This window comes from Euleptes europaea, chromosome 8 (assembly GCF_029931775.1).
Source record: "Euleptes europaea isolate rEulEur1 chromosome 8, rEulEur1.hap1, whole genome shotgun sequence".
In the NCBI taxonomy this organism is placed as follows: Eukaryota; Metazoa; Chordata; class Lepidosauria; order Squamata; family Sphaerodactylidae; genus Euleptes; species Euleptes europaea.
Genome location: NC_079319.1, coordinates 19,235,163 through 19,250,713, shown reverse-complemented (window position 1 = coordinate 19,250,713; position 15,551 = coordinate 19,235,163). Strand labels below are relative to the sequence as shown.

Sequence of the window (15,551 nt, the reverse complement as noted above, 5' to 3'; positions counted from 1 at the left end):
TTAATTCGCTACTAAGGTGGGTCCGATGCGCAGCACTTGGACGGTCGTGCGTGTGGACCACGGAGATTCGCTACTATTAAGGCACAAAAGCGAGACAAATTGGCCGTGCGTTAAACCCCTTGGACTTTATTGACCTATATGGTTGTTTTGGTACTTACCTTGTGTAAGAGCACTGTGACTTTGCACATGTACTTTGTCTTTGCCATTTTGCTTGTGTTTATGTGCTTATATTACATTGACTTCCTTTGTTAAGCAATACAGTTTCGTGCTTTTTTGCCATAAGTGCCGTCTGTCTGTTGTATTTCCTCCTTTTGGGCACTAGTTTTGCAGTTTGATTTCCAAACCTCCAGGTACTAGCTGGAGATCTCCCGCTATTATAACTTATCTCCAGCTGATAGAGAACATTTCATCTGGAGAAAATGGCCGCTTTGGCAATTGGACTCTATGGCATTGAAGTCCCTCCCCTCCCCAAACCCCACCCTCCTCAGGCTCCACCTCAAAAACCTCCTGCCGGTGGCAAAGAGGGACCTGGCAACCCTACACCCAATCATTGTTGCTGACTCTCGGTTCTCCAGCTAAGAGACTGCCCATTTAAATCATAAGATTTAAAGTTTACTTTGGCATCTGCATATCATAAAATGCTGGCATGCAGGCAAGCCAAATTAACGCGGCTTCATCTGTCTGTATGAAGTTTCCATCTTCCTTTTTTTTTTCCAGGCCCATGGAGAAATTCAGAACAAAATTGCCCACTCACCACTAATTCTTGGTCCTAATAGCAGCAGAAAAAGAATGACATAGAAAGAGCTATCATAATAATGCAGCTGTTCCTGCTAGCCATTATTTCTTCTTCCTGAATTTATAACCGTGTGTGTTGATGGATCTATTTTCTAAAGCATTCCTTGTTTCTTATCTAAGCAAATTAAAGTGGGCAAGTGGAGCGGGGAGGAGGGGTGACTTTGCTTATGTGCTGCAATATGAGCAGAGAGCCAGAAAACTAGGACAACGTTTTTTGCATCTGGCTGGCTTCTTGTTAATTTCTTTTTTATAGGACTTTGTCACATAAATACAATATATACTGTCCTTCCCCTCTGAGTACCCCAAATCGTCCACTCTCACACTTCATTCATTGTATCAACTTTGATTAAAAAAAATAGGTGAGACTCTTGGGCCACTAGGGTTGCCAACTGCCAGGTAGTAGCAGGAGATCTCCTGCTAATTCAACTGATCTCCAACCGATAGAGATCAGATCACCTGGAGAAAAATGGCTGCTTTGGCAATTGAACTCTATGGCATTGAACTCCCTCCCCTCCCCAAACCCCGCCCTCCTCAGGCTCCACCCCAAAAATCTCCCGCTGGTGGCAAAGAGGGACCTGGCAACCCTATGGCCAGCCTTTATGTTAACTTTATTCTGGGGCTGCACATGGGTTGGGCAAGAGACAAGTTGGGCAGAGAGACCAAGTCCTATGAGGAAAGGTTGAAGGACCTGGGTATGTTTTGCCTGAAGAGGAGAAGACTGAGAGGGGATATGATAACCATCTTCAAGTACTTGAAGGGCTGTCATGTAGAGGAGGGTGCCGAGTTGTTTTCTGTTGCCCCAGAAAGTCGGACCAGAACCAACGAGATGAAATTAAAACAAAAGAGTTTCCGTCTAGAGATTAGGAAGAATTTGCTAACAGAGCGGTTCCTCAGTGGAACAGACTTCCTCGGGACATGTTAAGTGCTCCTTCTCTGGAGGCTAGATGGCCATCTATCAGCAATGCTGATTCTATGACCTTTAGGCAGATCATGAGAGGGAGGGCATCTTGGCCATCTTCTGGGCATGAAGTAGGGGCCACTGGGTGTGTGTGGGGGGGAGGTAGTTGTGAATTTCCTGCATTGTGCAGGGGGTTGGACTAGATGACCCTGGTGGTCCCTTCCAACTCTATGATTCTACATGTCTAGAATTCCATGTGTTCCTGGTCTTGTGTGGCCTTCATTCAGATTAGGACGGTGGCATGCAAGGAATGGGAACTTGCTTAGAGTGTCAAACTAGGCTCTTGGAAATGCAAGTTTGAATCCCTACGCTGATAAGGATAGGGTTGCTAAGTGGCTTGGAATGGCGGGCAATTGCCCATCAATCCATCAGCCGGCTCACAGCAAGGATCGTGCATGCATGCGACCATGACCAACACGATCCCATCACTTCTGGTTTACTCCCGGAAGCACAGCAGCATGACGGGACAATTTACCACTCAAATGGGGGTTTGAGTGGTAAATCATCCTGTTGTGCTTTGGCACTTATGGAAGTAAACCGGAAGTGGCGGGATCACATCACTCACGGCTGCGCACATGCAGTCCCCACCCCAAAATCTCTCACCGGAAGAGAGAGGGGACCTGGCAACCCTAGCTAGGAAAGCTTGCTAGGTGACCTTGGGCCAGTCACATAGTCTCAGTCTACCATCCCTCACAGGGTTGTTTCTGTGGTGATACAACTGAGGACAAGAGAACAATGACAGCTGCTTTAGGTCCCCATTGGGGAAAAAGTCAAGGTATAAATGAAGGACATACATAGAAGTGTCTTTCTCTTGACCTGAAATGGCCCTGGGGAACTATTTGGGGGCTCCACATGTACTGATAGTATACAAGTTAAAGGTAAAGGTAGTCTCCTGTGCAAGCACGGGAACATTACTGACCCATGGGGTGATGTCATATCCCAACGTTTACTAGGCAGACTATATGTATGGGGTGGTTTGCCATTACTTTCCCCAGTCATCTACACTTTACCCCCAGCAAGCTGGGTTCTCATTTTACCGACCTTGGAAGGATGAAAGGCTGAGTCAACCTTGAGCTGGCTACCTGAAACCGACTTTCGTCGGTATCGAACTCAGGTTGTGAGCAGAGCTTTTGACTGCAGTACTGCAGCTTACCACTCTGCACCACAGGGCTCCTTATACATTCCCCCCCAAAAAAAACAGTTTCCCAGAAGCAGTTCAGGTTATGACAGCAACATGGGGGGAAGGTTTCCCCATGGCCCCATTGCAAACTGGGCCCACGAGCCCCCAGGAAGCTCAGAACTCCAGGGCACATATTTTGACTCAATCTGTGGGCATCCCAAGAGAAATGTAACATGTAATGGGGCTCTAAACACAACAACATTACTACAGAAAGTTGCACTGAACACCTATTAGTCATCCTCCATCTTTCTAGGTGTTCCTTTCTTCCTTTATTTCTATACTTACCGTTCAGATATTTTGGAGTAACCACACTCAGATGAAAAATGATAGCTAAATGACAGGTTATTGCATTATACTTTATATGTACATAATTCATCATACTGAACAGTAGTGATACTGCCAACTGTATACTCAGCCGCATAATTAAATGCAAAATCACTTCTCATTAATGTAAAAACAAGGAGAATGAGCAAACCAATGTTCAACACTGCTAGAGTCCAGTGATTTTAAAGGTTGGGATAAGCGTATGCTCATGGGGCTTGAAGACTTTGGTTAGATCAGGTACACACTTGAAGGGTCCAGTACAGAAGCAATGCAAGATGCCCTAGTGGCAATAAAAGAAAAGAAAACTAGGAGATAAGACTCCCTCTTGGCTATGCCTTTGCATTATTCATTGTAGTGTAAACACTGGCTTGTACAGCAAATGCTGAAGCAAGCAACTGGAAACCCAGGAATCAGATTTGGCCCCAAAGGCTTTCTTTCCATCTGGCTGTCAGTACAGCCCCTGGTCCATGCCCTACTATGTTTCTTTCTTTGAGGATGAGACAAGAGTAATCTTTAAACCCATTCCAGATAAGCAAGGAAAGGTTTTTGCAGAAACCTCCCCTTCTGATACGACTCGGCTGTTCATGTCTGTGCATGACTCAAGGCACAGGAGATAACAGATGAGTTCCCCTAAGAAAAGCCCTTAATAAAGCCTCTATTGCTGTAGTTGCTGACCAGGGGTGCAGGAACAAGCTGCCAGGGCCACTAGAAAGGGGGCGGGAAGTGTTTCCATGTTGTGTTTCTGCAGGAAGACTATGGCTTGTGAATAAGCTGCTATTTGATTTCACGAAGTATCAGGACCGTGCTATAGAAATAAAAAAGTTTAAAGGTTCTATGAGCTTGTATATTTGGCGACTTGCAAAAATAAATTTCTTGAACACCGGATTATTTGATTATACTGACTGTTTTGACCAAATAATACAATCAATCCTGATTTGAGATGTAATTAATATAGGAGGTGATAAGATTCCAGAACACATATTTCAGTGCTCCCAGAATCATGGTAAAGTGAAGCCAAGATGATTTGAAGAGGAGGCCTCAAAAAGAGGAGGCTTTTCCAAATGGCAACCTATTTCTGAGTGAAAGCAAAATTATAGAGAGGTCTGAAATATTATTCTATGTTCCTTGAGAACGTTTGCCTTTTTCACAACAGATTGCCACCATCATTTCCCCCTTTGTTACAGCTTCTTTCTTTCTTTTGCTATGGGATCTTAGCCAGTCAGGGATCACATATGAAATGTGATGACATCATTGAGCTACATACACAATCAGATTTGTCAATATGACAATGGCAAGCAAATGACAGTTGTTTCATGGACTGGATGCATGGGATCATCAACTGAGGTCATTCTGATTTTTTTATTTATTTGTTTCATTTATACCCTGCCTTTCTTTCCATTGGGGACCCAAAACAAATACTTTAGTCAACATTGTTTCACTGCAGTGCCCCAAAATTGCTTAAAGGGGGACTTTTCACTGTTGATGCAAATATTCTCAAAAAGTGACTCCTCTTCTCCCCCCACCCGCTTTCAGCATAGCTCAAATTATGACAGACATAGAACGAGTGAAGGATCTGGGTATCATTATCCAAGAGGAGGGGAAAAGATATAAAAGAAATTGTTGACAATTTTTGGCTTACTTATAAGAATGTCACAAAGAATCTGAACCAGGGTTTTCAAAAGTGCCTAAGCGTATTAGACACAGCCAATTGGTTTCTCAGCACGTGTACTCAGAATAAAGACAACACATTTCACAAATGTCAGCGTCCAGATATTTGTCCTCTATAGAGATTAACTCTACAGAGGTAAAAAAACCACAAAACAACAACAACAACAACAAATACCCATCCCTGTTTAGCTCTCCTCATGCTCAACTAACAATTTGTGCCAATATTTATTCAGAATATTCTATCCCACAGTGGGGAAGCAAACCAGCTTACAAAATTATATAAACATAAAACATAAAATTTACAAAAATATATACAACCCCCCAATAAAAAACTTCAAGTTGATAATGAGCAGCAAGAATGTCCCAAGCTGGTGACAATTCCACCAGCATGGCACACAAAGGGACACAGGCTAAATGCCCTTTGGTTCTTGCCCTTTAGCATGAGCCAAAGGCTCACATCTCTGGCCAGGTCCAGGCTTTGCATTATCTGCAGAAAGGAAAGAACAAATTCTCAGGTTGGCTCTTATTCAGCTGGCCTAGATAGTCCCAATTTCTTCCCCTTCTCATTCACATCAATCCAGGGTCCAGATGAGCATTACGACTTAGAGGCAAATCAGACCACATGCAGGTACATGGGCAATGAATGCTTCCACAAATGGATTTTCATTGTTGTACTAGGTGAACTTGTGAAGCAACCCTAAAATCTATAAACCTTCCTGAAGACAAATAAATTCTTCAATCAATGTTCCTTTGCTCCTTTAGAAACTACAGAGAGAAAAGAGTTTTGCTAAACTTTAAAAATGTCTTCATAATCTATAAGTTCTATACATCTCCCTTATGTTTATTATATCTTGAAACCATACTCCGAAAATCTGTAAAATGCATATGTGGATGGGATTGCAACAAAGGAATAAAGTTTGTGCCTTTATTTAATTGCTTTCCACATTGTTTAAGCTTGCAAACGTTTATTTGACAACATTTAATGATAAGTCTGTGTTTACCGACAGAAGAGAACAAGCATAGACTGAATTTGGCTTTTTAGAGAAGGTGCTGAAAGGTGACATATATAGGTATAAGGCATATAAAACAAATCTTGCCGGGTTATGTTTGGATAACAGAAAGTATGCTGGCCAGTGGGGGGAGAGGGGGATCTCCCACCCCCGGTGAGAGTCCGGCAACCCTAATTCCATATATTTTAACACTTGTAGATTTCTGAGATTTCTGCTCTATATTTTTATACTAACAAGAAGTGATTTGGATCTTGGCATTTTTGCTTCTCAACTGTATCATAAATTTCTGAAATCAAAATACTCACCATTTAATTTGGGACTGGGTGTTCCCAAGGCTGGCCTAGGGTCTTTCACCAATATTTTGGAACCAGCTGTTGATATAAGAAATGCCAACGAATGAGCAGGAATACATTAACAAAACTATTTTAATTTTCTGTATAACATACATGCTCACATATTACATGCACTGTGACACCTATACTTGATACCATTAAGTAATAAGGGTTGCCAGCTTCCCCCTCTCCATTGGTGGGGAGTTTTAGGGGATGGGTCTGGGGTGATCACACATGTGCCTGTTTCCCGTTTCGGAGTAGCCGGGTGGATTAGCGGGTACTTGGGTGCCGAAACCACCCACCTGGCAACCCTATTAATTAAAGGGACTTATCTTGAATTATGCCTTAACAGGGCAATCCTATGCAGAGTTCCTCCAGTGTAAACCAACTGAAGTCAATGGATTTATGCTTGATTAACACCTCTATGTTATTGAGGTTACACTAAGAAAAAATCAACATAGAAGGGCTAAATTGGTTATATGCACTTTTGTTGATTGTATTTACTGTATATTTGTAATGAAGGGGACTCATAGAGGTGTGGAACTGAAGAGGGACATTGAAACAGAGCTATTCTAGAAGACTGTATTCCTACTGCTGGAGCTTCATTGGGGCTCTGAAGCATGGTCTCCCCTTATATGGACTATATTGCAATCAGCCTACAACACAAGGTGTTTGTTGTGGGGAGAGAAAGGGAAGGTGATTGTAAGCCAATGTGATTCTTCCTTAAGTAGTAGAGAAAGTTGGCATATAAAAACCAACTCTTCTTTTTCCTCCTCATAGCAACTCTGGACTTCCTTGATGGTCTTCCATCCAAGTACTACATCCAAGTACGACCCTGCTTAGGTTTTCTCAGATCTGACGAGATCAGGCTAGCCTGGGCCATCCAGGTTAGGGTGTTAGGGTTTGTGGGTGTTAAGTGCCGTGAAGTTGCTTCAGACTCATGACGACCCTATGAATAAATGTCCTCCAAAATGTCCTATCTTTGACAGCCTTGCTCAGATCTTGCAAATTGAGGGATGTGGCTTCCTTTATTGAGTCAATCCATCTCTTGTTGGGTCTTCCTCTTTTCCTGCTGCTCTCAACTTTTCCTAGCATGACTGTCTTTTCCAGTGATTCTTGTCTTCTCATAATGTGACCAAAATACGATACCCTCAGTTACGGTTTAGGAATATATATCCAGAGGCTTCTGAAAATGTCACCAGCCTCATTCCTCTTCAAACCTAAGTCATGCTATTTCTTACATTCCAGGCCTGTCAAAAGTTACAAATTTCAGGAAAGAAATGAATCTACAAAATGGAAAAGAAGTGCATGTACCGTTGGCTGACTAACTTTATAGTTGCTGCATGGATTCTTATTACTGAGATGTCTTTTGTAACTTGAGTCACTATGAGACAGATGAAAGCAATGACATTCTTTTATTTCTTTCAATCCTTTTTCTGTGAAAAATATTTTCATCCACAACAAGAGAGGACAAGGGAACATGCTGCTTTTTCTCCTAACAACATTTCCTTCTGAAGGCTTTTACAGGTTTTCAGTACTTATCAATAAGATGAAAAAAGGCTCCTCCAGAGAAGACTTTTTAAAAGCTGGCCCTCCTTGATAAGGTCTTGGGCAACTGAATATAAGTATATGAGGCCCTTCTCTTTTGCTGCCTGCTTGCCAATTAATTTACTTCACAACTGCCAAAGTTTACAAAACAAAAATCAGTCTAAAGCCTGTGTAGGAGGAAGTGTAGAGAAGTTGGCAAAACAGAGAGAGGAAGAAAGAAAGAGGTTTATCTTAACTCTTCATTTCCTGATTTTTAAAAGAAGAAGAAGAGTTGGTTTTTATATGCAGACTTTCTCTACCTTTTTAAGGAGATTCAAACCGGCTTACAGTCTCCTTCCCTTTCTCTAACCACAACAAACACCTTGTGTTGTAGGTGGGGCTGAGAGAGTTCAGAGAACTGTGACTGGCCAAAGGTCACGCAGCTGGCTTCATGTGCAGGAGTGGGGAAACCAACCCAGTTCACCAGATTAGACTCCACCACTCTTGTGGAGGAGTGGGGAATCAAACCCGGTTATCCAGATCAGAGTCCACCACTCTTAACCACTACACCACACTGGATGTAGTATTGGAGGTAAATTGCATCTAGTATATTATCTGGGACATTAAATTTCTTAAGAGACTTTATCATGAGAATCCGTGGTATACTAGACTGGATGTCTGGATTAGATGGGGCCGTGGCTTAGTGGTAGAGCATCTATTTTGCATGCGACAGATCCAAGTTCAATCCTCAGCGTCTCTAGTTTATAAGGATCCGGTAGGAGGTGATGTGAAACCCTCCACCCAAGACACTTGAGAGCTGCTGCCAGTCAGTGTAGACAGTGTAAGCCTAAAGGTCTGACTTCCTGTGAACACTCAGACTGGCAGCAGCTCTTCAGTGTCTCAGGTAGTGATCTTTCACATCACCTACCACCTGATCCTTTTAGCTGGAGATGCCGGGGATTGAACCTGGGACCTTCTGCATGCCGAGCAGATGCTCTACCACTGAGCCACGGCCCCTCCCCCAAAGGGACCTCTAATTTCGTACACTCTTCAGTATGGATCATAGAGACCTAGGTTAAAATCCCATTTAAGCCATGATGCTCAATGACTGACAGCCAGTCTCTGTTATTCAACAAACCCGCTTTACAGATCCATTATAAAAAAATGTCGAAGCAGCTGGAGGTAGGGCAGAAAAGAATGGCAGCAAAGGTGAGTCTTGCCTTTAGTATAGCTGGTAATAGATATTACACCAGTGTGAGAAAGAGCGAGAGCCAACATGGTATCGTGGTTAAAAGCGGCAGACTCTAATCTGGAGAACCGTTTGATTCCCCACTCCTCCAATTGAAGTCTGCTGGGTAACCTTAGTCCAGTCACAGTTCTCTCCGAACTCTCTCAGCCCATGCAGAGGCAGGCAATGGCAAACCACCTCTAAAGTCTCTTGCCTTGAAAATCCTATGGAGTCGCCGTAGGTTCTGCTGTGACTTGATGTCAATTTCTACCACTGAGAGTGAGCAGAAAGAGACACGAAGCAGCTTCAGCTCCGCATCTCTTCCAGCAGGAATCCTGCCTCATGAAATCAAGTAGGAAAGAGGTTTACCTTCACAAACGGGAACCTTCCCTGTCCAAGTTCCATCAGATCTGCAGACTCTGTGTTCTGAGCCTCCTGCTAGGAAATACCCTGGTTGGCAGGTATATATAAGGGTATAGCCAAGAGACGGAAGATCCATTCCTTCAACATTCACATGAGCTGGAGATTCTGGCTGTCTACAGCTGTGAGCTAAAAAGAAAGCCATGTTGACATTTTATGTCTCAAAATACAAACAAGTAGAAGAAGAAGAATACCCCAAAAAAAAAAAAAAAAAAAAATCTGAGATGCTAATTGTACTGCAAGACAACACATCCTGGACAGCCTGCCAGGATGAAGTCTGACATAGGCCAGGAACAAAAGCCTGCATTTGAAAACATTACTGTAATGTATTACACTCAACGCTTAAGCATATATAGTTAAAACCCCAAACTAACATACACACTGCTATTTCACTGATGAAAATAAGGTCATGATTCTAACATCCGTATTTTCATAACCACGACCGCTAGCTGAGCCCACTTTTCCATTATTAGTCATTGTCTTAACACTGTGCTCTGCCTGCTATAGGCTATATTAGTTTCTGCTCCCCTTCACTGCCTTAAAAGACTAGATAGTGAGTGTTCAAATTGTACGACAGCCATGTGAAATAGTTGGCTGTGCACTGGTATGCGGTGCTGTGCACTAGAGATAGGGTTGCCAACCTCCAGGTGGTAGCTGGAGATCTCCTGCTATTATAACTGATCTCCAGCCAATAGAGAGCAGTTCACCCGGAGAGAATGGCTGCTTTGGCAATTGAACTCTATGACATTGAAGTCCCTCCCCTCCCCAAATTCCACCCTCCTCAGGCTGCACCCCAAAAACCTCCCACTGATGGCGAAGAGGGACCGGGCAACCCTAACTAGAGACAAGGTTTGGCTGTACCCTACTCAGATAAAACAAAATTTAAACAAGTCATCCCCAAAAGGCAACAACAGAGACAGTGATTTATCTGGGAGAAGTACCAGAACATTAGGAATGTCCCAGTACAAGAGGGGTAGTAGTAGATTTGGCGCTAATGGTAATTTGGCGGGGGGGGGGGTAGCAAATCAAAGAACAATCAGAATAAACAAAATAAATCGGTATCTCAAGACTCAGAAATAAGATTGCCAACTCTGGCTTGGCTTGTTCTTGGAGATTTGGGGGCGGTGTCTGGGGAGAGTGGACTTTGGGGGGGGGGAAAAGGAGCTCATTAGGGATATGATGCCACCGAGTCCACCTTCCCAAGTCGCTGTTTCCTTTGGGGAAACTGATCTTTGTAGTGTGGAGGTCAGTTGTAATTCTAGAACTACAGGCCTCACCTGGAGGTTAACAACCCTACTCTGAAATGTCTCTTAAGAAATCTTGTTATAGAGATTTTTTTTTTTATGGTAGGTCTATTTTATCTTCGTTTCCAAACATGAATGCTCCCTTGGTTCAGCGAATGAGAATTGTGCCTTAAGAAAAAAATAGACATTTAACAAAAAGAAAACATTTTTGTGTGGGTGGTAGGGTTGCCATCTGTGGGTTGGGAAGGACCTGGAGATTTTTGGGGTGGAGCATGGTGCCGGGGGGGGGGGGGTTTGGGAGGGGAGGGGCAAGAGCAGGATATCATGCCATAGAGTCCACCCTCCAAAGCAGCCATTTTCTCCAGGGGAAGTGATCTTGGTCATTTGGAGATCAGTTGTAATAGCGGGAGATCTCCAGGTACTACCTGGAGGTTGCCTACTCTATTGAGTAGTATACATACTATTTAAACCATTCACTTTAAAATTGGGATATGCGCAAGAACTTGGACACCTGTTGCATACAGTCTAAAAATCAAAACTTGATACAAAGCCTGAATCAACTGCATTTCTGGCAAAAATGTGACAAATTTCATTTATTTACTCCCTTCTATATTCTGCCCCCTTCACTGAGACTCAAGATGGATTATTAAAACTACAACCCTATTGCCTTTATTTTTTTAAAAAAATAGAAAATCGAAATACATGATAAAACCCTTAAATTCTAGGGATTTCTTTTTTTATACTCGTTTTGTTACTTACGTATACATTCTGGCTGAATCCCACTCCACGTAAGATCAGGAAGACAAATGCGGGTTGTGGAACCCTGAAGCAGGTATCCTTTCTTACACTGAAACTCTACAACGTTTCCTACCTATGGGAACAAGAATAATAAATCAGTTTGGTCAGAAGAGAATTTTTTTTTTAGTTCTGACTGCAGTTGCACCTACATTTGACTGATTTTTCACGCCCGATTTTTTTTTTAATTACATCTTCCCACATGAAAGGAATCTACAAACCACAGAGTATCACAACGTGAAGACAGAAACCCTCCTGCCCTCCAACACTCACATCCCAAATCTTTAAGGTTGCCTGCTCCGGGTTGGGAAATACCTGGAGATTTTGGGGGTGGAGCCTGAGGAGGGCGGGGTTTGGGCAGGGGAGGGACTTCAATGCCTTCGAGTCCAATGGCCAAAGTGGCCATTTTCTCCAGGTGAACTGATCTCTATAATCTGGAGATCAGTTGTGATAGCAGGAGATCTCCACCTAGTACCTGGAGGTTGGCAACCCTACAAATCTTTGTCTCCCTTCCTCATTTTTTACCCCCTTTCCTCAAGTGTTTGTAGAGACCGGGTGGGGGAGGTAACCTTATCCAAGTACTTAGGGTTCTCTAAGGGCCCGGATGAAGTCTCAGAACCCAGACGTGTGTAGCCCTGGACCTGGGCTAAGGGAATCAATAATAATAAAATCCCCCCTCCCCCGCCCCATTCCCCAAAGTGTGAAATTCTGGGCCCCAAGAAATGACCGGAGAACTTTCAGTGGAAAGACTGGGTATCAGACTTGAACTTGGGTCAAATCAGAAGTTCCTTGGAAAGGGATTCGACGAGGAGCCTGAACACCCTGCAAATTCTGATTGCAAAAAATGATCTAATCAGGATTCAATGTTGCGTGTCTGCCGGGGCCAAGATTATAGTCCTTTTGATTGCAGGCAGCAGAGGGCTGTGTACTTGTACTTAAAAGCGGGTCAATTTGCGAGCAGCTTTCCTTGCCAGTTCCCTCTGCACACCATAAAAGGGCCTAGGCTGGGCCCTGCATCCTAAAACGTATTGCAAAAATTGACTCAAAGGCAAACCTTTACACAGCTGTCATTGGAATTGATGTCATGTTCCCCGCATTTGGCAAGCATATGGCAAAGGGGGCAGTCAGAGGCAGCGAAGTTCCTCTGGCAATTTGCAAGACTGACTTTGCTACCTGATTTTGCCGCATATTTAACGAACTCGGATCACACAAAATTAGCCCCAAAGCAGTTCAGTGTTGTGACAATCTGGGATCCGTTTCATGATGGGCGAAATAACCTTAATTTCCAGTTGACATAAGCCTGGCGAACACAATTGAGGCCAGGACATTTTCTATCCTTTTTAAAGTCTTCAGTAGAGATTTACAGCTTTTTAAAAAAATCATTTCCTGAAGTGCTGGATGAAGCAGCAATGGCTGTGGCAGCTTCTTATCTAAGGTGGCACTTTTCTATGGACAAACTCATCTTCCTGTAGTATTAACTGCCTGCTTTTAACCTTGGAGATATCCCCAGGCTGAATTTGCTCCCTCTGGTTGTACCGGTTTTTTTTTTTTTTTTTGCAGAATAAATAAGTGGCTGTATAGCTTTCTCCTCTTAAAACAGTGGCCTTTTATGCATGGCTGTTTCAGTCGCAGTCACCCCTCCGACAACTTTGGGTGTTTGTGTTGATTATGCATGCCGTTTCCAACTGTCTCCCCCTGTGTTTCCCTGTGTTTTGCTCACATTTTCAGAGACCTGTTTTAACTCAAATTTGAAAACGCGGGCAAAACATGGGGAAAGGCAGGAGGAGAGGGAGACGACCTCTGACTGTGGAAACGGCATGCATAATCAACACGAAGACCCAAAACCATCAGAGGGGTGACAGCGAGTGAAACAGCCATGCATAAAAACCATTGTCGCCTAGGGTTGCCACATCCCTCTTCGCCATCAGCGGGAGGTTTTTGGGGCAGAGCCTGAGGAGGGTAGGGTTTGGGGAGGGACTTCCATGCCAGAGAGTCCCATTGCCAAAGCGGCCATTTTTTCCCAGGTGAATTGATCTCTATCAGCTGGAGATCAGTTGTGATGGCAGGAGATCTCCAGCTAGTACCTGAAGGTTGGCAACCCTATTGTCACCTGTACAGCAGTTGGCAAAACAACCCCAGAAATCTGTTTTTTTCCAAAATGGGCAAAAAGAGCAACAGCTATGAATTTATTAAGAACCACTGACCCAGGGAACCATTTTAATTGTATATATAGCCCTGATTATTCTTCCTGATAACCTGCAGAACATTTACCTTATCACAGAGAGATAGTTGCGTAGGGTAGAAAAATACCCTAAGATAAAAAACATATAGTTACTGACAATATGTTTTTAGATGGTGTCCTTTAAAATTCATGAAGGCTGTGTTAGTTATGTAAGACCTTAGGTTCAAAACATAAGTTTTAGTAGTTTTAAAGTTTCCAAAAGAATCAAATTGGTGTGAGTTATTCAGCATGGAAAAGGAAAGAAGTTTTTGCTTTCTGTCAAAGTATCTTTTGAAACTCTGGATGCTTTGTTACTAAGAAACACAATGATATTTGTCACCACAAACATTTTTTGTTTTTTGTGGAAATGTCTCTACCACAAGATACATTGAAATTTGGCTTGGGTGCCAGAATGGTTTAATGGTTAAAGTGTCGGACTAGGATCCGGGAAACCCAGGTTCAAATCCCCACTCACACCATGGAAGCTTGCTGGGTGACCTTGGGCTAGTCACACTCTTTCAGCCTGGACCCTGGCTAGTATTTGGATGGGAGACCTCCAGAGAATAGCAGGGTCATGACGTGGAGGCAGGCAATGGCAAACCACCGCTGAGTGTCTCTTGCCTTGAACCCCTACAGGATCTCCATAAATCAGCATGGTTTGATGGTAAAAAAACAACAATACGTATGTATACGTTTTTTACAGGTTTTAATAAGCATCAAGGAATGTGGAATACTATAGTATAGCCTGATCTTATCAGGTCTCAGAAGCTAAGCAGGGTTGGTACTTGGATGGGAGACCACCAAGGAAGACTTTGCAGAGGAAGGCATTGGCAAACTACCGCTGCTTAATCACTTGCCTTGAAAACCCCCTGCTGGGGTCTCCACAAGTCAGCTGCAACTTGACAGCAGTTTACACACACCGAGTAAACATTAAATTGACAAAAAGAGAGAGCTTTCTATATGTAAGCCCTTGGCCCAATCTGAACCAAAAACCACATCAGAGACAGTCAGGTCCAAAGAAGTTGGTTTTTACTGGTCAAATAGGTTAACAGAGCACAAAGAAAAGGTGACAGCAATGGAGCTTGCTGGCTTGCACTTGGTAATATAAAAGCATGAAAAAAAGCAAGAGATTACAAAACACAAACAGCGCTGTGGTTCTCACAGCTTCAAAAGAGTTTAGGTATGCATAACAGTCCTTGAGCTTGTCAGTGGGAAAACGAAACCAACTGAGACACAGGCCTGACACTATACTCGCTCCTTATCTCTATGCTGAGTTTCCATACAAAGTTTCATAAAACTGACCCATAAGTTCATGCGAGGCTACCACAAGGATAACAGCTATTTTTCTTTCTCAGTTCCACTTGTGTTTGGGCGCTTTTCAGGATTAATATAAAGGAAGGTGCTCTATTTCCAGACATACTGTCACACGGACAAACACGGCAAATAAATTGGACAAAACAATAGGCCTTAAGAGTCTTGCATACATGACAGATTGCTCAAAATAAATCCCAGTCATTTCCGTTCAATAGTACCTTGTCTTGTTGTCTTGTAATGGCTTATGGTCAGAGTGCTATGAACAATTTCACATGTTACCAACAATATCTGTACATAAATATTTCAAGCCCCCAGTTCGTTTCAAGGAAGCAATTTTTTTTATGAAGCTTGCAGATGAAGTTGGGCAAAAACTGACATCTGAATATATTTTATCGTTATAAAATCAGCACATTTGTTCAGGAAATATCTGCCATAAAGTGCAAGACAGGTTAGTGAAGTCATTACATGCAGAGACTTATTTCGGTGATATTATGGTTTCATTTGTATGTGACAGATAGGATTAAAGGTAAGGGTA

At 43.0% G+C, this 15,551-nt stretch overlaps 1 protein-coding gene across 1 annotated transcript in view; it reads right to left on the bottom strand.

Annotated features, from left to right (window-relative positions):
• The window catches only part of CSMD3 (CUB and Sushi multiple domains 3), a 712,581-nt gene that overhangs the window by 20,836 nt on the left and 676,194 nt on the right, over positions 1 to 15,551 (bottom strand). The window contains exons 64-66 of the mRNA XM_056854045.1: positions 11,446 to 11,557; positions 9,392 to 9,571; positions 6,241 to 6,306 (exon numbers count right to left, since the gene is read on the bottom strand). Coding sequence (XP_056710023.1) covers positions 6,241 to 6,306; positions 9,392 to 9,571; positions 11,446 to 11,557 — 358 coding nt within the window. The remainder of the gene's footprint in view (positions 1 to 6,240; positions 6,307 to 9,391; positions 9,572 to 11,445; positions 11,558 to 15,551) is intronic.